This window comes from Rhincodon typus, chromosome 16 (genome assembly GCF_021869965.1).
Source record: "Rhincodon typus isolate 14 chromosome 16, sRhiTyp1.1, whole genome shotgun sequence".
Taxonomy (NCBI): Eukaryota; Metazoa; Chordata; class Chondrichthyes; order Orectolobiformes; family Rhincodontidae; genus Rhincodon; species Rhincodon typus.
Window position 1 is genome coordinate 19,337,936 of NC_063347.1, and position 26,146 is coordinate 19,364,081.

The 26,146-nt window shown below is 40.0% G+C and overlaps 1 protein-coding gene across 17 annotated transcripts in view; it reads left to right on the plus strand.

Annotated features, from left to right (window-relative positions):
• atp2b2 (ATPase plasma membrane Ca2+ transporting 2) overlaps positions 1-26,146 on the plus strand; it is a 627,627-nt gene that overhangs the window by 523,065 nt on the left and 78,416 nt on the right. For all 17 annotated transcript variants that reach the window (XM_048606377.1, XM_048606376.1, XM_048606378.1 and 14 more), the window contains 2 exons: positions 5,306-5,547; positions 6,408-6,642. In XM_048606377.1, coding sequence (XP_048462334.1) covers positions 5,306-5,547; positions 6,408-6,642 — 477 coding nt within the window. The remainder of the gene's footprint in view (positions 1-5,305; positions 5,548-6,407; positions 6,643-26,146) is intronic.

Sequence of the window (26,146 nt, forward strand, 5' to 3'; positions counted from 1 at the left end):
AAGCTTTAGACCGGTTAGCCTGACCTTGGTCATTGGTAAGATTTTAGAGACCATTATTAAGGATGAGATTGCAGAGTACTTGGAAGTACATGGTAAAATAGGATTGAGTCAGAATGGCTTCATCAAAGGGAGATCATGTCTGACAAATCTATTAGAATTCTCTGAGGAGATAATGAGCAGGTTAGACAAAGGGGAGCCAGTGGACATGATCTATTTGAATTTCCAGAAGGCCGTTGACAAAGTGCCACACAGGAAGCTGCAAATAAGATAAGAGTTCATAGAGTTAGGGGCAAGGTACTGGCATGAATACATGTACACCTACAACTGTGTTGCCGAATTCTGAACAAACGCCATCTACAAGTTTGCTGACAACACCACCTTAGTGGGCCAGAGATCTGATAATGACGAGTCAAAATACAGAAGGGAGATAGAGGTCTTGGTGATGTGGTGCAATGACAACAATCTCTCTCTCAACGTCGGCAAAACTAAAGAACTCATTATTGACTTCAGAAAGAAAGGAGGAGAAGATGCTCTTCACCCTCTCAACCTCAGTTCTGTTGATGTAGATGGGGCATGAAGTTCCTCAGAGTGACAATAACCGACAACCTGTCCTGGACTTCCCACAGTCAAGAAGACACAACAACGCCTCTTCTTCCTCAGGTGGCTCAGGAAATTTGGCATGTCCGAAAGGTCCCTCACCAACTTCTACAGATACACCATTGAAAGCATCCTGTCTGGGTGTATAACAGCCTGGTAATGGCAACTGCTGTGCCCAGGACCGTAAGAAACTACAGAAGGTAGTGTGCACAGCCCAGACCATCACGGAAGCCAACCTTCCATCCACAGACTCTATGTACACGGGTCACTGCTGCAGAAAGGTGGCCAAAATCATCAAAGACTCATCGCAACCTGGTAATGATCTCCTACAACTTCTTTCATCGGGCAGAAGATACAGAAGCCTGAACGCATACACCAGCAGGTTGAGGAACAGCTTCTTTCCAGCCATTATCAGACTGTTGAATGGACTCTAGCCTCAAAAAATGTACCCTGCAATGTAACCTGTATGCCTCTAAGTCTTGCAGCATCACAGGAGCAGAAAGGCTGACGTTTCAGGCCTAGACCCTTCATCTGATGAAGGGTCTAGGCCCGAAACGTCAGCCTTTCTGCTCCTATGATGCTGCTTGGCCTGCTGTGATCATCCAGCTCTGCACCTTGTTGTCTCGGATTCTCCAGCATCTGCAGTTCCTACTATCTCTGCCTCTAAGTCTTTTTGATCTATACATCCTTTGCTTGCTGTGATCTTCCTGTACTGCTCATGAACAAAGTTTTTTTGCTGCAGTTAAATACACATGACAACAAATCAATTGAATAGAGGATTGGCACTGACAAAAGGCAGAGTGTGGGGATACAGGGGTCTTTTTCAGGATTGCAGCCAATGACAAGTGGAGGTCCTCAGAGGTCAGTATTGGGACAACAGCTATTCATGTGATACATTAACAATCTGGATGAAGGAACTGAGGGCACTGTTGCCAAGCTTGCAAATGACTCATGGATGGGTGGAGAGACAGATAGTGTTGAGGAAGCAGGGAGGTTGCAGAAGGATTTGGAAAGGCTAGGAGAGTGGGCAAAGATGTGGCAGATGGAATACAATGTGAGCAAGTGTGAGGTTATGCACTTTGAAAAGAAGAATCGAGGCATAGACGATTTTCTAAATGTGAAAAAGCACAGGAAATCTGAAGCATGAAAGGACCTAGAAATCCTAATTCAGGATTCTCTTAAAGTTAACATGCATATATTCAGTTAGCAGTTAGGAAGGCAAAGTAATGTTAGCATTAATTTCGAGAGGGCTAGAATACATGAGCAGAGATGTACTGCTGAGGTTGTATGAGGCTCTGGTGAGACTGCATTTGGAATTTGTGAGCAGTTTTGGGTCCCGTATCTGAGGAAGGATGTGCTGGCCTTGGAGGGTGTCCAGAGGAGGTTTACAAGAATGATCCCGGGATGAAGGATTTGTCATATGAGGAATGGTTGTGGACTCTGTTTCTTTACCCAAGGGAATTTAGAAAGATGAGAGGCGATCTCATTGAAACTTACGAATACTGAGAGGACTGGACAGATTAGACGTGTAGAAGATTCTTCGACTAGTAGGAGAGACCAAGTCCCAAGTCCACAGCCTCAGAGTGAATGGAAAATACTTTAGAACTGAGAGGAGTGGAATTTCTTCAGCCAGAGGATGGTTAATCTGTGGAATTTATTGCCACAGAAGGTTATGAAGGCCAAGTCATTGAGTATATTTACAACAGAGATAAATAGGTTGTTGATTAGTAAAGCGATCAAGGGTTACGGGGAGAAGGAAGGAGAATGGGTTTGAGAAACATTTCAGCCATCATTGAATGACATATTAGACTCGATGGGCTGAGTGACCCTATATCTTATGGTCTTATGGAAAGTCTCTCAAAATGTCACATTACATTAAAAAGTCATGGGCCAGCATTACCTACAGATTTCACAAGAATAAGTTTGCATTGGATGTTGTAATGGAACCTGGCAGGCCATGTCAAATTTAATAATAATGTAGGTAGAGCACAGGAACACGTGGTCTGAAGGCAGTTAGTTTGAATGCCCTCTTTTGTCTCCATTCTTCACTACACAAGGCTACTTTTGTGCTTGTTCTAACAGCTAGTTATGGTGAATTGTTGCCCAGAGCAGATCACCTGCCCACACTCTCGGCTGGTAATGGTCTATGAAATAAAGAGTCTAAAGATGTAAGGAAATTACAACACAACTTCTAGGAAACCATGTCATTAAACCGACACTCAGCAGAGAGACCTCACCTCCAATATAGAATTTGTTATGGGGTTTTTATTGCTTCCGAGAAAAGAGATGCTTGCATTTATATAACACTTTTTCAAAGAATTCATTGACGTGACAGTGTTTCACATGCTGAATTGCATTTGGAGTGCTGTGGTTACATAAGAAATGGCAGACTGCGTGCAGAATATCTGGTAATCATCAATCGGGGTCATATTCAACTGTGTTTTTGCGTTACCAGTTAATAGAGGATTATTGCCCAGAACAATTTGCACTTTTCTGAATTGTGCTGTGGAATCTTTAATATCCATCTGCACAGAGAAAAGCGATCTTGGTTTAACATTTAATTTGAAAGGATGACACCACTGACAATCCAGCATTGTGTTAGTGCAAGAGTGACATTTTGAAAATTTGAATCCTGATATAATGAATGCCAGCTCAAATAAATTTTGTTTGAAAGTATCTCCAGAGCTTTAATCTAGGGGATAAATGTCCTTGCCACTTCAGTGGATTAGTGGTGCCTCGTGCTCAAGAAACTCTTTTAGGTGGGAAGATCAGATTTATGATATTTCTGGCATTACTTTACTTTGGAAGTTTGTGCAAATTCTCATGGCTGGCCTCCAAGTCCCAACTGATCCCACTTATGTGGAGAACAAATGTTGCTGAAGCTCCAGGTCTTGTGCCATACTCCTGGTGCTCTCTGGATAGCTTATCCCCAATTGTGTGGGGTGCGTCAGTTTTGCAGATGTCAGAAACATCTGAGCCTGAAGAGTCTGGAGAGTTTCAGTGGTAATGTCTTTTGTTGTCTTTATTTTTAAAAGGAAATGTTTAGCCATTCTGTCGATTAAAAGAGTTAGACCATTGGCTTACCCCACCCCCTTTTCCTATGTGCGCTGTGGCCCTCACTATGGGCACTTCCTTGTATGGTCATCGACGAAAAGGAGGAGGAACAGTGGTGCAAAGGAGAGTCAGCTGTTATTTAGGAAGGATGTAGCTCAACAGATATTACCTACTTATGCAACAGACAAGCAAGAGTAGGTCAAGAGTGAGCATTGCCAAGGAATTGGGTCTGAAAAGTCTGTACGTTATCTAGGAAGTATTTAGGCAGCCCAGTCAGCTACTTCATGGGGCACATTGACCTGCACACAATCCTCTGGGACTATGGAAGTCAGAAAAGTGGGTGGAAACCTACATCTGTGCATCCACATAGGAAGGCGGGGTGTCAATTTTGAGTCTATAATCTGGCAGTATGCTGGCAGAGGTCCTGTAAGTGATCTCTACAGAAAGAGCAAGAAGGTTTGGGGGGTACATGGAGAAAACTCTCAGACTCAATTATTCACTTGCAGTATTAATTAGGATAATGCATTTGAAGTCTTATCAACTATTTTAGCAGAGTTATTTGAACGTTGTTACAAAAAGTCAAGTTACTTTCTTTTGCTTCCTGAACATGCATTTTCTAGACATGCACAATTACGTGCAAAAAGAATGAATGAAATGCCAATGGCATTGTATTCGAAATGGGATATTCCTATCAGATTCAGCGCAATTAATTTAATTGTTCTATCCAGCATACACATGCTGCTGTAATGTATAATGTATAACAATGCTAAATTTCAAGTTTCTTGTTTAAATTGTCAAGAGAGTGACACTAAATATTAATATGAAAGCAAAGAAATACAGATGTGGGAAACCTGAAATAAAACCAGAAAAACTGAAAATACTTAGTCAGGCAGCACCTATGAAGGTATGAAGATAAGAACAGAATTAACATGTTTTTACAATATGTTCTTTCATGGGATGTGGTCATCTCTCGTTGCCCTTGCATGAATTGCTTGCCAGGGCATTTCAGAGGGGAATTAAGTGTCAATGACATTGATATGGATCTGGAGCTACATACAGCAGTACAGCACAGTACAGGCCCTTCGGTCCATGATGTTGTGCCGACCTGTTATCCTACTAAGATCAATCTACCCTGCATACCCTACATTATACTATCATCCATGTGCCTATCCAAGAGTCGCTTAAATGTTTTTAATGTATCTGACTCCACTACCACTGCCGGCAGCGCATTCCACACACCCACCACTCTCTGTGTAAAGAACCTACCTCTGACATCTCCCTTATATCTTCCTCCAGTCATCTTAAAATTATGCCCCCTTGTAATAGTCATTTCTGCCCTACATATAGGTCAGATTGGATAAAGACAGCAGATTCCCTCCCTGCTCCTATGATGCTGCTTGGCCTGCTGTGTTCATCCAGCTCTACACCTTGTTATCTCAGATTCTCCAGCATTGGCAGTTCCCACTATCTCTGTGATCATTAGGAGTTGTCTGAAAAATTGAATGTTGTGATTATGGTCCAAGATGTTGAACTCAGTGTTCAGCCCTGAAGGCTGAATTGTCTGAAGTAAAAGTCAAGTGCTATTCCTTCAACCAGGTTCTGCCTTTAACTAACCATAAGATGTCAATAGATAATAAACCTTTCTTTCTTGCAGCCTCCAGAGAAGGAAGTGGCTCTACCCCGTCAAGTTGGGAACAAAACCGAGTGTGGGCTGTTGGGACTTGTCTTGGACTTGAAGCGAGATTACCAAACTGTTCGAGATCAGACACCAGAAGAGAAACTGTACAAAGTCTATACTTTCAACTCTGAGAGAAAGTCCATGAGTACTGTGATCAAAATGCAAGATGGAAGCTTTCGGATGTATAGCAAAGGAGCCTCAGAAATTGTCTTAAAAAAGTAACTACATTGAAATAATACAAATGCGTACACTTAAACATGAAAGACACATTGTTAATGATATTTTTTGCATAATGTCATAGTGTCATAATTAAGGCTGCACTTATACTCTAGTTGTATAAATCGTAATTTCATGGTACAGATCATTGTTTAAAAAACACTTTGTTGAATCTTTTCATCTCGGAATCATCAGAACAATTCTCTAATTCAAGGGGAGAAAAATAAATCATTTATTCAGCATGGGAGAGGAGTGCTGATTGGTTGACAAGTGGACTGTGGCTAAGGCAATGCCTCTTCTAATCAATCAGTGTTCACTTGCCAGCCATTCAGCCCTCTCCTATCATGCAATATAAACGTTCTTCTCCCCTTGAATTTGTATTCTTGTGAATTGTTCTAATGAGTACAAGCCAAATAGCTTTGAAAAAATATGCCAGTTTGCAACAATATGCAACTCAATAAGGTGCTTCACACTAATACTAAAACTGTGTTTTAAATGCAGTCAGTTTCCATAGCATATTGTAGACTTTCATTTAAAAATAGGTTAGAAGTGGATTGTTTTGTGATCAGATATGTCTGTAAAAGAAAAATACAATAATTGGTTGTTGGCACAAGCTTTCAGAGTTACACTATGTCCTTCCATCATGTCAAATTCTGTGTTAAATTCTGCCACAGACCTACTGAGATTTTATTTTCAATGCATTGAGATTGAAGTCCATATTGCAACTTGACTGTGCTCCTCTTGAGTAGTGTGTTTCAGTTACTAGCAGGACTGTTTCCTTCAAATTGACTTGTTGAGAATACAGGTATTTTCAAATGGCTGTACATAATTAACACATAAACACTTTTATTTTCCGTTCTAGATGCTCAAACATCCTAAATGCTGCAGGAGAGGCACGAGTCTTCAGGCCTCGAGATCGTGATGAGATGGTAAAGAAAGTGATCGAACCCATGGCTTGTGATGGATTGAGGACCATTTGTATTGCCTTCCGTGATTTTCCAGGTAGTCCAGAACCTGACTGGGAAAATGAAAATGATATTTTAATGGACCTGACCTGTATAGCTGTAGTTGGCATTGAGGACCCAGTGAGACCAGAGGTAAGCAACTAAAATTATAATTTGCAGTGGATTTTGTTGGAAGGATGAATCTTTAGATCACCAGTTTTGAGGACATTAGCATCATGATTTACAGATTAAGTCACAAATGAATGCCCAGTTTTCGTGTTGTGATATCCTACAATTCAAAGTGAGAAAACAAAATTTTCAAAGTGCTAGAGCTGTGAAATAAAACCCAAAAATGCTGTAAATTACTCATTGGGCCAGGCAGTGACGTGGAGAGAGAAACAGATGTAAACCTTCAGGTTGTTGATATCTTGCTAAAGTACAAAATTAATTGTTTCCACAGTAGCAAGCAACTGGTTCTGAAATATCATTTGAATTGTCAATATTTTTCATTGGGTCTATAAGTGTCTACAGTAAATGAAATACATTCTCCTGTACGAGTCAAATGAAGACCTGTAATTCAATTTGTACATAGTTTAAGACACCAGGAACTCAGAATTAGCTTGATTTTTGATAGAATATTTAGCACGTTTGACAATTTTAAGTTTGGAGTTCCAGTCTTCTGAATTTCTTCCATAGATCTTTATTTTTGATAGTTCTTTTCCTTTTCAATGAATACATTACAGATACAGAAAATGTTGGAAATACTCGGCATGTCTGACAGCATCTGTGGAGAGCAACTGAGTTAATATTTCCAGTCAAAGATTAGGAGGACTCTCGACCTGTAATTTCTTCAGATTTGCTGAGCATTTTCAGATTTTTCCGCTTTTATTTCAGATTTTGAGCATCTGCAATGTTTTTAATTTTATTGCAGAATAGATAAAACTGAGTTTTCTATACTTTTTAAAAAGACATGATAAATATATAGAATACAATTCTGTAACATTATCAGGAAGAGCACAGGGCTTTTATGACTGTTAGAAAATTATATCAAAATATTAATTACTGCAGTTAAATAGTTTTGCAGGGAAAATAATAAAATCCACATCAACCTCCTCATTAAGCCAGTTGGTATCTCATGGGAATTATAAGCCAACTGGTTTGTCTTCCCATCATGTATTCGAGTGCAGAATACTGCACCACAAAATGATATCAATCATATCAATATGCAACTCAACTTAATGATACATATAATTACAGATGCTCTTTGACCAACTCATCTACTCAGATTTGCAGTCCTAAGGAACATTGCACCCTTCCCTCATATGCCCCCTCCCTTGCCTCCTGGCTTTGATCTCCCACAGTGACAGTGGTTATTTTTAAACTGTTTCCAGTTGGTTAAGGCCTCTGTGCAGCCACCAGAAGTCAGTGAAAGTGCAAAAATCATCTGAGTTGTAGCTGTGGTGCAGTCCAACCTGTAACTCTCATTGTTGAAGGCTCCACTGACTAGACGAGAAGCTGATCTTAAACATTGCGCTGAAAGCAAAATACAGCTTGAGAAATACATAACTGATTTAAGGGATAGAGAGATATAAGTGACAGAGGAGAAAAGTTAAAAGAAATTTCCATTTTTTTTTTCAGTCTCCAATACAGATATACTCCTGAGGGGATGAGCTTCCACTTGTTAAATCAATTTTACAGGGTCATAGAGGCCGTTCACTGCTAATAGACACTTGCCAAGAATTTAAACATCAGTTCTTGCTGAATAACATCAGTCCTAACTTTTTTTAGTCTTCCTTTAGAGTGGAAAAGTATTCTAAGTTCTCAAATGTGGCAGTTATTTCAATTTAAAATCTATTATTGAAGACAACCACCTCTTACACACTGTGGAGGAATAGGTCATCTCTAACAATGACTTCTGGATTTTTGCTCTTAACTGTTTGTGTCTACGCCAGAAGCTGCTATCACACTTCTTCCACTGTAACCTGAAAGACTAACTGTTATTTTTATTGCAAATTCTGGGTCAATTTATATAAAAGACGTTAGGTATAGGTTTGCTTCTGGTTGTGAAATGGAATCCTCAAGCTCTCTACCAGCAATCAAAATGACACCCAAAGGATCTTGCAAGGACCCCTTGATTAGGATTCATCAAACAAAGAACCAAACCAAATAATTATTTAAGATAATTTCTTTGTTCATTATTTCAGATCTTTTCCCAGTAAATATTTTTGTGCCATTCTAAGTTTCATTGGACTGTGAACTAACCCAATGGATCTTCCTGTAGTAATTGCTCACAAGCACGTCCATATTTTAGAGCCTTGTAATGTTTAATATAGCTTGATTCTCCATATTGTTATTTAAATAGAAAGTAAATGATGCGAGTAAAGTGACAGAACTTAACCTTTGACTTGGCTTTCATTATTTCTTGGCCAATTGATGTTCACGAGAATGATGTGCAATGATCTCAATTCTTGCTAGTAATTTCAGGCAGCTCTATGCTGAGGGCAATGAATGGTTAATTTGAAATCCAACAATGTTAAGAATATCTAAAAAAACGAAAGTCTTTGAGCCTTTTTTATGCTCTCTTTCAGCATGTAAAGTTCATTATGGTTATGAAAAAGCAACAATAACATGTAGCTTTGTTCCACATATCTAGAAGTAGAGTGTACTTATATTTCAACAAGAAATAACAGGTATAATCTGTTTTATCATGGCGTGGATTCCAGACGAGACAAGTCTGTATCTTTAAGACATGATATCACAACATGTGACATTCCAATATAAAGATACCTGGCTTGCCTTCAGTCACTCTCTCGATGTAAGGAATCAGTGTTGCGTGTTCAGTCAGTCAGCTATGTGCATCGAATGTACAATAACATCAGTAAGCACAGAGCCCAGACTATATGCAGAACCTGTGATACGGTAGCTGTAAAAATAGTTAGTGTTATTAATAAACTTCAAGACATCTGTCTCAACAGGAACCCAGATCTGTGGTATATGTTATTTGCTAACACTTCACAGTGCCTGTAAGTGGCACTAAAAGCTGGTTGTAACAACTAGACATTGGAAGCAAGTGGAATGTAAAGACTGAAAAATGGCAGCAAAGTGGCATTTTGTGAAATGTCTTTTTCCAAAGAGTCATCCATCAACCTTCTGAGATCAGTACTGACGTTATAATTGCAACCCAGACTATAACTAAAGTTTTAACTTTACTAAAGGGACTACAGTTACGATGAGTGTTACAACTAAAACTAAGGGATACAAATATGCTGAAGCAAAGAGAGTGTGCTCTGTCTCTCTCTTAAATGAAAAGACAGTGTAAAAGTACTGAAGTCACAACCTAAAAAAAGTGATCCTAGAACAAAGTACATAAAACAAACAGAGAAAAATTGTTTCCAATGCCCAAAGGCCTTCTCTCTGTGTGTATATTGGTTATAGTGATGACGTTGATGGACTAGTAATCCAGAATTCCAGGGTAATGTTCTGGCCACATGGGTTTCCATCTGACAATTGCAGGTAGCGAAAATTGAATTCAGTAAATATCTGAAATAAAATCTAGCCTCATGACCATTGCAGCTTATGTTGATCGGTGTAAAAACCCATCTGGTTCACCAATGTCCTTTAGAGAAGGAAATCTGCCATCCTTACCTGCTCTAGTCTTTATGTGACTCTAGACCCACTGCAATGTGGTTGACTCTTCTCTATTCTGTGAAATGTCCGTGCAAGCCATAAAGTTACAAAGTCTAAACAGAGGACTGAGACCAAGCAAACCACCCAGTATTGACATGGAAATTGCATTAGTAATAACAACAGCAAACACAATCCAGGTGATCGTGTTAAAGAATTTCAGGGAGCGAGTGCAAAAATTGCTAGAGTGGTCCCACAGATCAGCCAAGCAAAAGCCTGATGTAGTTGTTCTCACAGAATCATACTTTACAGATAAAGTCCCAGTGTATGCCTGATCCCACCAGCAGGACAGACTCAGTAGAGGTGGTGGCATAGTTCTATATCATTAGGAGGGAGTTGGCACTGCAGTCAGTGATGAGGGAAACAACAACAGGGAAAGCTCACCAATCTACCTGTCACAGATGCATCTGTCCACGATAGTATCATTAGGATTGACCACTGCACAATTCTTGTGGATACCCTTCATTGTCTTGTGTGGCACTATCACCGTGCTAAGTGAAACAGACTTCAAACAGATCTGGCAACTCCGCACTGGACATCCATGAAACTCTGCGGGCCATCGGCAGGAGTAGAGTTATATTTAACCACATCTGTAAATTTTGAGTCAATTTCAGGACATTCAGGCTTGAGTTCATGCCATTCTGACAATAGCCAGGTGAAATGATTGAGAAATTCACAGGCACGTGTTGATACATAGGCATAGAATTAGACTGAAGTTAACTTTTTATTCGGATGCTTGTGGAACTGGCGTTGCTCTGCATCATACCCTTCAGAAAAGCACTTCTGGACAGAGCCAAAAATACTCTCTGCTAGAGGAAGCATGCAAGTCCAAAAGCAATTGCAGTAGATTAGCAGCATCTGCAGGTGTTTTGTCTCTGGAACAACCATTGCAGCTGTCAACAGGTTCTGTGGAACATCCAACTCTTGTGTGAGATCTGATTGGTCTCATCCACCAAGATGGTGGCCAGCATTTTGTGACATACACAAGCTGTGTTCTGGAAAAGAACGTTAGGCTCAAATATGTAAGTAATGCAGTCACCCTGGGGAAACCCAAAGTGCAATACAATGCTCCACAGCAGAACATGAGGAAGAACCAACCAAAGCACAATACCAAAGAAGTTTTCAAGATTCTGTCCACTTCATGCAAACCAAGTCGAACAGAAAACTGCAATGCTACAGCTTGAAGAGCCCAGTCAGACAGTACACATGTATACTCTATATGTCATGAGAAAAGCTGAAGTGTTTATCTATGTCTAAATGATACCTCCAAACGGAATAGACAACATATGCTATGTACCAAAATTGACACTGGTGACATCACAGTTATCATCCCTAAATGTATCTTGCAGAGATGTAATCAGGAAGATGACATAATGTGGTGCAGTCCCCACAAGATAAGCTAATTGCTTACAATGGCTGTGACATCCCATGCATTGGCACTCATGGAATCATACACTACGAAAGGCCCTTCAGCTCATTGAGTCTGCATCAACAAAAACTACTCATAATTGACACTAGTCCCAGCACATGGCCCATAGCCTTGAAAGTTATGACATTTCAAGTGCTCATTCAAGTACTTTTTAAAGGTTTGAGTTTACCCACCATTATTGCCAATATCAATCTGAGATATCAATACAGCACCTCAAAATGGATATCTGAAATCTTTTTACATCATAGGGAGAGATGGATTCCACCCCACCTAAAATCATTGGTCTACCAACAGGCACAGGTCCACATATGATTATGATCCATGAGGTGATAAATCTGTCAGTTGCAACATCAAAGATTCCAGACCACAACACCAATCTCAGACATTTCCATCACAGTCAAGCAGAGCTGATTCAGATGATGACCAACTGCAACAGCTCAAAAAGATCATCACCAACAGTTGGCCTGAACCCATCCACTGGGTCCCCAAGCTAGTTATTTCTTTCCAGCCATCCACAGATAAACTAAGATTCTCTAAGAATGGAATCATCCAAAACAAACAAGTTGCAATTCCATGAGTTCTGTATCAAGGCATGCTGGACCATATTTCATGTAGATCACATGGATGCAGAATAAAACTAACAGACTAGCACGTGAATCCATATGTTGACCTGACGCTTATGAGAACATCAGTCAACTAAATGCATTGTGAGAAATGTGTCCATTTGATAAACTTCAACAATCAAGAGAATCTTTCTGTCCAAAGAGCATTCCTTTCAAGTCATGGTGCAAGATTGCTGCTAATATTTTCTATGTTCTAGGACACGATTACATTCTGGTGACTATTTCACTAAATTCCCTTTTGACCGACAAATTAGTGTCATGGTTTTTGACATATAGATCCCCATGGCCTATATGCCCAGTGTGCCACAATAAATTGTGTCTGGTACACCTTCCAAGATGTGCAGGAAATGCAGCATTCAACACATTACCTATTCTCCTCACTATCCTCAGTTGAATGTTCTCACACTGCTTGTGCTAGAAAATCTATGATTATTAAATGGAAAGTGACTTTCCAAAAGTTTTAGATAGTTATTTAAATCTACATAAGCAGTGGCTTACCCTCACTAGTAGCTCTCCAGGTTGGGAGACAGATCCACACAGTTATTGCCTACACTCTCACCACACAACAACATTGCACATGTGTTGTTGAAAAGAAGGGAGAAAACTGAACAGGAACACAATCAATGAGTGTGCAGACAATTATCTCAACAACAAACGGCACAATGTGTACAGGTTTGAGATTTTCACAAAAACACACAGGTTTGTGAGAAGATACTACATTGCTGTGTCAATGCTAGGGCATATGACATTGTAATGAACAATAGTCAAGTCCTGTGAAGAAATAGATGGCATATCACCCACATATGCATATCTGTATGCATCCTTGCAATATTTTCAGTACAGGGTTCCCATCCTTAAAAAGTAAAAGAGGGGTTTTGTATCATAGCATAGATTCCAAATCAGACAAGCCTGTCCTTTAAGACCAATTGCATGCCATCATGACGTGTGGCATTCTGGAATAAGATAAATAAACAGACCCACTGGGAGGAAGGAAATAGGGAGAATTAATGTCAAATTGGATAGGAAAAGGAGAGAAAATTAAGTAACTGCTTTCTTTTAAACACCAATAATAGTGTTGAATTGCCATTATTAAATTGCTATCAGGAAAAACTGACTGAATTTCAATCCACATACCTGTTCTGTTTATAATCCTTTTGTTGCTACTTAATAAGCTAACTATGTTGGAATAGCCTTTTTACTTTCTTATTAATTTCCCATCAAACACTTTTCCTGAGGCTGGAAGGTAATTTTAAATTAAAAGGAAGTGTTTAGATGAGAATAAAACATATGGCCTGCTGTCACTTCAGATGTCACAGTGGCTATCTAATTATTTATTAGTTTCAGAGCTGTTGCTATCCATTTAGCAAGTGCCTGCTTTACAATGGGTGGAAATAAACATTATCATGGCATTCTGTGCATGAAAGTGACTAGTAGTAATTGTTTTGCCGAGACAGCTATCAGTGGAAAACTGACTGAAGCAGTGAGTGGTGGATTGTTGGGGGGTGGAGGACTGGCACCAACTGATATGATCAACCCCATCCAGCCTGCCCTCCCTGGAAGCTAAAGATAATTATAATCATACAGCCAAAGCACTCATGCTTATCTTCGGGATAGCATAACACAGCATTTAATAAGTTATACATTAGCAAAATATTGTCATCTTAAAACTTTTTGGAATTTACCTTTACAATGCCAGTGAAAGACTTCCATTGGTAAACATAAACACTGTATTGACGTAATAAGAATAGCAATTCATGATTGAGTCAGTGCATTCTTAGAATTTCAGTTTAAGGGAGCCAGTTAAATTAATGAATTACCACAAGATAAAACTTACAATTTGATCCCAAATATGATTTTATTTCTCTCTATAGAAGGCATTTTCTGGTCTAAAACTTGGTATCCACGTTATAAATCAGAGCACAATTGTCACTTAGGGCTAGTCATTCCCTATGTGGAAAGAAGAGGCATTATTAGTAGAGCCACAAGTCAGAAAGACATACTTAGTAATTTCACAACCCTGTGATTGATTCTAATTAAGCTTGTATCATCAGTTATAGGAGCTGACATCTCTCAAACTTTAGGTAGCCCTTCAGGCAAGTGAACTATTTCAAGCAAGAAATTTCTTCTGAGAGATAGTTATTTAAATAGCACAGTTTCAAACTCATTGTAATTCAACTGTTTGATATCAAATTTAGTTCATCTTTCATTCTCCCTAAGTAAGCTTGAAGGAAATCTTCATTTTAACCGATCAATGCTTTTGGGCCAAAATTGCCTCAACTAATCAAAACAGATAGAAATGTATTCCCGCAAATTTGGAATGCACAAACATAGTCCATACATTTTAGTTCCACAGTTTCACACAACGAAAACTATTGTAAAGTGTCACATTGCTTATCATTTATTAATTACAGAGTGCAAGTGTGATTTTATGCTTAGGAATATAATAAATAGACTTAAATGCGGTGGTAGAAGCTTTATTTCCAGTTAAATCTAACCAATTGTTTTGGAATGCGGAGTTTGTTGGTCAATGCAATAGTGCAGGTAAGAATAAAAAGATGCTTGGAGCCCATTCACTTGAGCTTTGCAAAATGACATGTGAGCAAAAGAAGTGATTATTAAAAATGTGTCCACAGAAGTGCTACAAGTTGTTGTGAGTTATCCACAATACATTATTCTCAAGCCAGATGCTTCTTCAAGAACCATCAAAGAAGTCAGGTCGTTTCTTTCAGCTGGTGAATGACATCAAGAGGTGGAAAGGAAATTAACCTTCAATAAAAAGAAAGATTAATCTAGTATTATATTTGAATCGTCTCACTTTACAGGACATCATACTATGTGCACAAAACGTAGTCAGTCAGTTGTCTTAATAGTTAAGGTAACCATTACTGGGTGCAAAAATTATTATACGCAACTAAGTAAGAGACAAAGATTCCAGGAAGCATTGAAACATACACAAGCTGCATTTCTTAGAAGTTATTTAGAGCAAGAGGAATGGCAGAAATGTAGGTTAGTGTCTTTAAAGTCCAAGCGTTCCTCTCCATAGTGGCTATTAAACATCCTCATAAGTTTTAAGTTTCTATGGTCTGAATACACTTCCTTAAAGATGTGAATCTTCAGGACAAATATGCCCACAATTTAGCACGAACTGAGAATTTTTTTTAGAAAACAATCATTCTTAGAATGACAAGGCTAGCATTCATTGCCTATTCCAAATAATCATTGAGAAGGTGGTCTTTTTAAATTACAACAATCTATACGGTTTGCTATATCCACAGTGCTGGTAAAGAAGGAGTTCCAGGACCCAAAGCCAGTGAATGAACAGTGATATAGTTCCAAAGTCAGGTCTGTGATTAGAATGTAAGTTGCATCTGCTGCATTTGATTTTCTAGGCGGTAGAGGTCAGGAATTTGGAAGGTGTATTCAATGGAGCCTTGGCAAGTTGCAACAGTGTATCTTATAATGGTGCATGCTGCTACTGTGCATTACAGCGAAGGAGAGAGTGAATGCTTAGGGTGGCAAATTGGCAACCAAGCGAGTGTGCTGCTTTATCCGGTTTAGTACAGGCCCAGATCCAGGCCACCAGAGCCTGTTTCTCTAATGGTTCCATATCGCTAGGAAAGGGGTCATCGCTGTTTCTCTTCCCGTTCCTTTGGCCTGTACAGCCTTTCCCCTCAGCTTCTGGTTGTTCATTGCCAGTCATCTAATCAAGAAAAGCACGGTACCTATCCTGGTGGCAGCTTGATTGTCTGTGATAGTACCACAGGAATATTTCTTGGATGGAGCAGTGCTAGAATCAATTCTGCTAGCTAAAGGCCCTTCACACATATGCTGCCATGTGTCTGACAGGTGATGCTGATGCTTGGCCATTGTCAGTGATAGGGTTGCTATGCCCTTTCCAGCAATCTCAAATTCATGCCTAGTCCTATGTAAGATTGTTGGGTAAGCAATTTGTGATACTGTCACCTTGACATGTTGTATGAGCCCTTTAACTTGCAGCTCTGACACCAGGTTTGAGGGTAGGGCCCAACGTTGCTGGTCTCCTAGTGGTCTTCATTCAGGCACTTAGTTCGACTGCTGGGCCAGTATCCCTTTCCCATCCTAGTGGAGGAAGGAGTTTCCTCTTTAGTCACAGAAACCTTGAAAAGGACCTGCAGGGAGGGCTCAGTAAACCAGGGATGGCCCTGAATAGTCTTTCAACTACATTTAGTCATCCCATGATCTTCAGGGTTCCATCTAGATGTGTCTGTAGATGATTCCATTTGTCAGAATTCTAGCAGCCCTTTACAATGGCACAGTGCTTCCAGAGGTGTGATCTCTCACTGTCCATGCAGCCTGAGTGAGTTCCTTCAACCTCTGACAGTTAAATGGCAAGTTGCAAGGCATGGACTTTTGGCCCATACCCTGGTATACGAGTAGCATTTACTGCTGTCTGTTATAAAATCCAGCCCATGCAGTTGCTGCGCCATTGCAGAAAATCCCCTGGCAGTGAAAGTGCAACCCCAGGATGAAAGTACAAACACTGAGCCTTTCGAGACTACTCTGCCATTCAACAAAATCATGGCTGATCTGGTTTTAACCTCAATTCTGTATTCTTCCATATACCCGACAATATTTCATCCCCTTGATCATCAATCTGCTCCCTGTCTTCAAAATATTAAAAGATTCCAGATCCAATTCCTTTTGAGGTGGGTAGTTCCAAAGATACTGAACCCTATGAGGGAAAAAACTGTTTCCTCATTTCAGTCTTAAATGTCAGTATTTGTGGTCTCAAAGTTTTCCATGGCTTTCATGCAAAGATGGAGCAGAGAACAGTACAAGGCAATGCCCTCCAACAGATCCCTGTGTGAATTATTAACCACAGATTTTTTAATGCTATAAACGTGGGCAACAAATGACTTATGATGGCTGAAGCTACGTTAGAATGTGTCCTGTTCATATGCTGTCATGCATGGCACTGAATATGATACATGAACCAGTGACTTTACCAAATCCCCCTCAGAAAACAAAAAAACACTTCCAAGAGGGAGTGAGTGCCCCTTTTAAAATCTGTCAATTAAAGTGAGAATAAAAATTGAATGTGTTAAAGAGCAAAACATTTTTAACTAAATTAGTTTGAATTTGCAAATCTAGCATTTGGTTTTGAGTAGGTCAATCCTGACAGGATATTTATCATTTTTAATTTATCATTTTTGGGATCTGGATATCCATGGCCAAATTACCTGTGAGAGGATTGTGTTAAGTCTGCTTCAGTCCTTAAGATGAAGGTGCTTCCAGAGTGCTGTCTGATCAGAGTTTGAAGATTTGGTGACGTCATAAAGAGGGAACATTGATTTGTGAGTTGAAAGTGCTCCAGTGCATCTGCTGCCTTTGATATCCTAGGCAGTGGGAGTTGCAAATTTTGGAGATTCTGCCAAGGAAATCCTGGCGAATTGCTGCAATATGCCTGATAGATAGTACACCCACAGGAACAGTATTCCAGCAATAGTGGAGATGCTTTTAACCTGTGAAAGGGGTATTGGTGAAAGGGATAGCTTTTCTCTGAATGGTGCTGAACCTTTGGATGTTGCTGTGGTTGCGTCAATCCAGAAAAATGAAAGATGTTTCATCAAATTGCTGACTCGTGGGTAAATGTGCAGACAAGGGAAAAAAAAGAGAATTCTTTGTGGCAGTGTCGAGGAGATGCAGAGGTAGTTGAAGAATCTGTTTCAGTGTTGCATTATTCAACTGTCTCTCTTTTATCTTTCTCTCTCATGGGTTCCATCATTTTACATCTGTTAGCTTATTGAAGCTGCTTAAAAGCCTGAAAGATATCACATACTTATAAGTGAATGTTAAACTATTGCCCAGCCCTCACCTCTACCCACTAACTGCATCGTGCAGATGCCAATAGTAACTTCAAAGAAGTGATGTATGGATGTGTAAATAACATAACATGCAAATTGTCGAATCCATAGATATAATTTGTGAACACTTTGACCAATGCATTGATTTATTTCAGTGCTCTTCAATACAAGCCCTTTCCTAGATTTTATTGTTTGTGTTTTTGATTGCTGACACTGAAAGTATCTATCGGGCCAGTTGTTAAAAAATGTACAGGAAGCATGCAAGTTACATAGATGAGCTGACCCCACTGAATCTGACCAGATCTGTTTCTCTTTCTGGTTGAATAAAAGCAAAATACTGGAGAGGCTGCAAACCTGAACCAAACAGAAAGAATGCTGGAGAAGTTCAACAGGTCACGCAGCTTCTGTGGAGAGAGAAACAGAGCAAACATTTTGAGTCCTTCTTCAAAATGTTTGACATTCTCAAGAAGAATCATACTGGACTTGAAACTTCAGCTCTGTTTCTCACAGCTGCTCCACAGCTTCAGCCAAATCTGTTGAGTTTCTCCATCTTCATATCCAATCTAGTAACTTGCTGTACAAGTCCATCCAGTTTAGAACCAGGTGAAGCTGCTAAAGGCTGTTTCATTAAAATAGGAGGCCCTCCCGTAACACAGTGGTAACGTCCCTAGCCCTGGATTCAGGGGCCTGGGTTCAAGTCCAACCTGCTCCACAGGTGTGTAATGACATCTCTGAACAGGTTGATTATAACAAAGGGTTGAATAAAATATGTTTTAAAAAATAAAGTCTAATAAGGTGCCATCTTTATGGCACAGCGGTAGTGTCCCTACCCTTGGACAGGAGGCCAGGTTTCAAGTCCTGCCCGCTCCAGATATGTGTAATAACATATCTGAACAGGCTGTTTAGAATAATAAGTTAATTTTTAAAAAAAATTAAAATTAAAAGGGGGCCAACCTTGTGGCATGGTGGCAGTGTTCCTAGCCCTGGACTGGGAGGCCTGGGTTCAAGTCCCATCTGTTCCAGAGGTACGTAATAACATCTGTGAACAGGTTGATTATAAAAATAGGTTAGATAAAAAAATTAAAATTAAATCGGCGACCTCTTGTGGCACAAGGGTAATGTCTCTACCCCTGGACCAGGGAGCCCAGATGAAGTCTCGCTTGCTGTAGAGGTGTATAATAACATCTCTGAACAGGTTGATTAGAAACATAGGTTATTTTCTTAAAAAAAGTTTAATTGGGCTCTTGCACATCCCTACCTCTGAGGCAGAAGCCCCAAGTTTGGGTCCCACCTGCTCCAGAGGCATGTCACAGCAGGTTCATTAGAAAATATAAAATATGTCTTGCCCATTCTCAGGTAGATCCCTTGATGATGCTTTGCGCTTAAAAGAAGCGTATCAGTTCTGCATGAGTAGGAAGAACTGAAACTGGTGAACTTAGTTTGTTCACATAGTGCCTATAATCTGATCTCCTGGCACAGATGCACAACCCAGGACCACCCAAATCGACTAATACTTCAAGCATTAATCATTAGTTCCTTCATCATTGCTGAAAAAGAATGTGGGGAAAATGATTTGCATTTAAAATTGCACCTTTCATGATCTCAGGACGTGTGGCCAGATACTGAGGGCTCAAAATAACTGAAGCCCTAAGGGAGTACTGAGGACATTGGAACTGATGGCATTGTTGCCAAGTTTGCAGATGACAAAAAGATAGGTGGAGGGACAAGTGGTGTTGAGGAAGTGGGAGGCTGCAGAAGGACTTGGGCAGGCTAAGGGAGTGGGCAAAGTAGTGGCAGATAGAATATATTGTGGGAAAATGTGAGATTATGCACTTTTGGGGGGAAGAATAGAGGCATAGAACACTTTCTAAATGGGAAAAGGTTTGGAAATCTGAAGCACAAAGGGAGTTGGGAGTCCTAGTTCAGGATTCTGTTAAGGTTAACATGCGGGTTCAGTTGGCGGTTAGGAAGGCAAATACACTCTTAGCATTCATTTCAAGAGGGCTAGAATACCAAAGCCGAGATGTACAGCTCAGGCTCTGTAAGGCTCTGGTCAGACCACAGTTGGAATATGTGAGCAGTCTGGGCCCCATATCTAGGGAAGGATGTGTTGGCATTGGAGGGGATCCAGAGAAAGCTTACAAGAATGATTCTGGGATGAAGGGCTTGAGTGTGAGGAATGGTTGAGGACCCTGTGTGTGTACTTGATGGAGTTTAGAAGGAGGAGGGGGGATCTAATTGAAACTTACAGAATTCTGAGAGGCGTGAATAGAGTGGATGTGGAGAAGAACTGAGATTAGAAGGAGTTCTTCAGTTAGAAGGTGGTGAATCTGTAGAACTCATTGCTGCAGAAGGCTGTGGAGGTAAGTCATTGAGTGTATTTAAGACAGAGATAGATAGGTTCTTGATTGGTAAGGGATCAAGGGTTACAGGGAGAAGGCAGGAGAATGGGGTTGAGAAACATATCAGCCATCATTGAATGGCAGAGCAGACTCAATAGGCCAAATGGTCTAATTGTGCTCCTATATATTGTGGTTTTATTGTCTTATGGTACAGAATATGCAAGGGGAAGCAAAACGGAAATCAAGTGAGCAAAAGTGGGACGGTGGAGGGGTTGGACAGGAAACAAAAATGGTAGGTAAAATAAAGGAAAATCCAAAGCTATTTTTAAGTACAGTACGGGTAAAAAGATGATGAGAGAAGGAGTTGGACTACAGTGGTAATTTGTGTGTGGATCTGGAGGATGTAAGTAAGGTTCTAAATAAATACCCTTTATTGGTGTTCACAAGTGAGAGGGGCAAAGTGAAGGGACAAAGGTTTAGAGATCAGGAGAAGGATTATAATAAACTTAGGGAAACTAGCATAGACCAGAAAGAGGTTCTGAGTGGCCAGGCAGGCTAAAAAGTACATAAATCTCCAGAGTTGGATGAACTTTATTGCAGGCTGTTGGTGAAACAAGGGAGAAATAGTAGGAGCACTGGTAATAATGTTGATTTCTTCTGTGGCCACAGAAGAGGTGCTAAGGACTGGAGGACAGCCAATGGGTACTGTTATCCAAGAAGGGAGCAAGGGATAAACCAGGAATCTGCAGGCTAGTCAGTCTCAGCTCATTGGTGGGAAAACTATTGGAAGCAGTTTTAAGTGAGAGAATTTATCTGCACTGGGAGGGGCAAGAATTAATCAAGAACGGTCAGGATGGTTTTATTAAAGGAGGTCATATCTGACCGACTTGATTGAATTTTTCGAAGAGGTGACCAGGAGCGCAGATGAGGATATGGCATTTAATGTGTTCTAATTGGACTTCAGGCAAGTCTTTTGATAAGGTCCCGTGTGAGAGACTGATAGTGAAGGTAAGAACCCATGGGATCCAAAGGAAATTTGACTAAATGGATCTGGAATTGGCTGAGTGGCAGGAAGCAGAGGGTGATGATTGAGAGGTATCTTTGTGACTGGAAACCTGTGTGTAGTCTGATTCTGCAAGGATCAGTGGTGGGATCCCTGTGGTTTTTTGGTGTATATATATTGATTTTGACTTATATGTTGAAAGGTTGATCAGTAACTTTGCAGATGATACAAAAATTGGTGGGTGGTCAATAGTGAGGAGGATATCCTTAGATTACAGGAGGATTTATACAAGGCTGTTGCCTGGGCTGAAGAGTGGTGGGAATCAGGAACTCACTACCTCTGCAGGTGGTGGAGGCAGAAATGCTCATAACATTTCTGAACTGTTTACATGTACACTTGCAAGGCCAAGGCATACAAGGCTGCCAGCCAAATGCTGGAAAATGGGATTCGAATGGTCAGGTGGCTGTTTTTGACAATGACTCTAACCCAAAGGGTTTTACACATAATGAAGTAAATTGGTAGCGTAGTCTCCAAACCTAAAACAAATTACAAGCTTAAAGCTACGTAACAATGTGAAATTTGAGGCACATCGAGTGTTCACAAGTATGACTTTTGATTTCAGCAAACTTTAATTTCCATCTGTATGTGAGTCCATGCAGTTAATGAACTCGCTATTGTCTCCTCGCTGCTCCATCAAAAAAAATCACATAGCAATGGTTTTGCCTTGTGTTTATTAATTATTCATGACATTCACTTGAGCAGACCTTGACACAATCTTGTTTCAGTTGTATTTGAAGTCTTATGCTCTTCTGACTTCAGAAGGTAGATATAGTTCAACTTACTCCACTTTGTATATGTAACAATCATCTTCACATCAATAAATCTTACCGTTACAATTCTGCCTGCCATACGAGAATCAAAATAGGTAAGGTTGTCAGATTCAATCAAACATAATAGGACTCTGCTGGGAGTTGCACATTATATGTATATATAATAAAAACCCTTGTGATTCTGTTGCTGCATTATTGCCATCATAAAATTTACAAGAGGATGCCTTCAAGTTATGGCTGTGCCAACAGAGGAACAAGTGCAGAGCAGGTTGTGTATATTGCAGATACCCACATTATGGCTGGCATGCCCTGAATATGTCATTTGATGAATTATACTGACTTCTGGAGCATATTGCAGGATCTGAATAATTTAGATCAAATATTTCATCATTTCTCCTCAAAATGTACTCTGAAGAGATTTACAGTAGGAGACAGAGGGTGGTGGAGGGTTCTTTTTCAGACTGGAGGCCAGTGACCAGTGGTGTTGCACAGGGATCAGTACTGGGTCCACTTTTGCTTGCCATTTATATAAATGATTTGTATGAGAATATAGGAGGCATGGTTAATAAGTTTGCAGATGACACCAAAATTGGTGGTATAATGGACAGTGAAGGAGGTTATCTAAGAGTACAATGGGATCCTGATCAAAGGGCTGAGGAGTGGCAGATGGAGTTTAATTTGGATAAGTGCGACAAATTGCATTTTCATAAAACAAACAAGGGCAAGAATTATACAATTAATGGTAGGGCCCTGGGTGGTGTTGTAGAACAGAGAGACCAAGGGGTTCAGTATATAATTGTTTGAAATTTGTTTCAAAGGTGGACAGGGTGGTTAAGAAGTTGTTTAGCACGCTTCATTGTTCAGACCTTTGAGTATAGGAGTTGGGATGTTAAGTTGAGGTTGTACAGGATGTTGGTGAGGCCTCTTCTGGAGTACTGTGTGCAGTTCTGATCACCAGTAACAATATAGGAAGGATGTTATTAAACTAGAGAGGGTTCAGAAAAGATTTACCAGAATGTTGCTGGGAAAGGAGGGTTTGAATTATAAAAATAGGCTGAATAGGCTGGGACATTTTTCACATCAATAAATCTTACCGTTACAATTCTGCCTGAATTGGTGACCTTAAAGAAGTTTATAAAATCATGAGGGGCACAGATAAGGTGAGTAGCAAAGGTCTTTTCCCTAAAGTTGGGGAGTTCAATACTAGGGGGCATATTTAAAAAGGACATGAGGAGCAACTTTTTGACTCAGTGTGGTTATCGTGTGCAATGAAATGCCAGAGGAAGTGGTGGATGCAGGTACAGTTACAACTTTTAAAAAACATGTGGATAAATACATGAATAGGAAAGGTTTGGAAGGATATGGGCCAGATGCAGGCAGGTGGGACTAGTTTAGTTTGGCGTGGACTGGTTGGACCAAAGGGTCTGTTTCCGTGCTGTCTGACTCTGACTCTATAACGCAAGTACATTACAAACATACAAACAAACCTATGAGAAGAGTGAGTAAAGACCATTGAATCAAGTTTACCTTTTTTGTTAGGCTCCCACATATCACTATTTGTTTTAAATTTATTCACGGAATGTGGACGTCACTGGCTGAGTAAGTATTTATTGCTGGATTCATGTGTAGGCCAGACCAGGTAAGGACGGAAATTTCCAGAGGGTTTTTCCAACAATGGTTTCATCACTATCATTATCATCAGAAGACTCCTAATTCTAGATTTTTATTGAATTCAATGTGTTATGTTGTGATTCGAACCCAAGGCCCCAGAACATTACCTGGTTTTCGGGATTAATAATCCAGCAATAATACCACTCGGCCGTTGCTTCCCCTAAATGTGATGAATGTTGTTCGATCTCTGATTGGAGTTTACTTAAAATAATTTGAATATACCCCAATTGTAATTCTACAGTTCTAACCAAAGTGATCAAAATCTATCTGCATTGCCTAATCCATTTAGAATCTGGAAGACAGCAATTATTTCCCAAATTTCTCTTTTCTAGGGAAGCATATCCAGTTTACATAACGTCCCCTTGTAATGCAATCCCCTCTTCTCAAAAAGCTGGTTTTGTTTGGTTAAGGAGACAGAGAAAAAGAGGCTGGACCAAAAGCTGGTAAATATAGGGTGAAGACCAAAGACACAATCAAAGAGAAGTGCTTAAAGGAGACTCAAAGCCATAGAGACAGTGAGGCAAAATGGTTTTCTCAGAGAACTGGAGAATGCAAGGGCATCATTAGTGAAAGTTTGACACCCAGTGGATAGGATGACATGAAATATGAATTGGCCTGGCTCAGATACGTAGTAAAGGTACAGTGTCCAGTAAGATGAAAAATTAAGAGACACTGGAGGACTTTGAAAGTGATCATGTGGATTTTGAAGATGGCTCACTGGGGCATGAGTCATGGAGAAGCTGATCTGACTCCACAAAAGTTATGAAGGCCTTGGAGATGTCTCCCCCAGCAATGGTCTGGAATGTAAAGTTAAGGCTTGCTTCCCACACTCTCATTGCATCCCAGTGAAAACTGGAGGTGCTGGAAATGGTAGCAGAAATCCCATACTCAGATTCTGGCTGACATTTTTAAGAGGCTCTGACAAGCATTGCTACACAGCTGAAATCTAAGCCTTTTCCCCTTTGTTATCCAGTATCTCGATTCTAACATTAATATCATCTGCTTCTCTTGTGAACACAGGCAGATGCAAAGTATCCATGCAACAGTTGGCTAATCTTCCTGTCTTCACAAGATTTCCATTTTAGTGCCCAATTAGACCTGCTATTCCTTTTAACTTTACTTTTTTATATATATTATAAAAGAACTTGATGTCCCTTTTATATTGCCTGCTAACACATAATTGCTTTAGGAGTGACTCAATTTAACTGGGAACTATTGGACAAAAACTACAAGACAGCAGTGACAAGGAGATGAATCATGAAAGAAAGAAAATAGAAACAAACGGACTAGTGATTGGTCTTTGGTGACAGTAGTGTGGATAAAGAGGGACAGATTGTGGCTGTGTACATGTCAAAAAAAATCCAACTCTGGGTACTTTTGTTTAATTCATTAATTTATGGAATAAATGTTGCTGGTAAGGCCAGCATTTATTTCCCATCCCTTCATTCCCTTGAAAAAGATTGTGGTTAGCTACTACTTAACCAGCTGCAGTTCATGTGGCAACATCACTCTACAGTGTTGTTAATTAGGAGAGTTTTTGGATTTTGACTGAAGAATAGTAAAGGAATGGTAAATTGGTTTCAATTTTGGATGATGCATGACATGTATCTGCTGCCCCGTGCTCAAAGTTTAATGTTTGCAAAATGTTGTTGAGCTTTTGCAGTGCACTCTGCAACTAAGCCGGTGGATGGATTACTTTGTCCTGGATGGTGTCAAGCTTCTTGAATATTTTTGGAGCTGCAAGTGAAGAGAATTCAGTCGTATTTCTGATTTGTGCTTTGTAAATGGTGAAAAGGCTTTGCGGATTCAGGAGATGAGTCTCTCATCATAGAATCCCCAGCTTCTGATTTGTTTTTGTAGTTGCAATATTTATGTGGTTTATCCAGTTCAGTTTCTGGTCAATGCTAACCCTAGGATATTGATGATAGGGGAAGGGAAGATGGTTAAACTCTCTCTTTTAAGAGATGGTCGCTGTTGTCACTTGTGTGTGCAAATATCACTTGACACTTCGTGCAAATCTCAACCTTATCCAACATGCGGCAATGGAAATGGAAGACTTCATTATCCAAGAGGTTGACATTGTGCAATCATCTTTGGATTTTTGGATGAAAGGAAGATCATTGATGAAGGAGCTGAAGGCAGTCGGGTCTATGACTTTGACGAACTCCTGCAGTGATGCCCTGGGATTGAGATGATTGGTCTCCAAAAACAATGACCATTTTGTATTGTGTT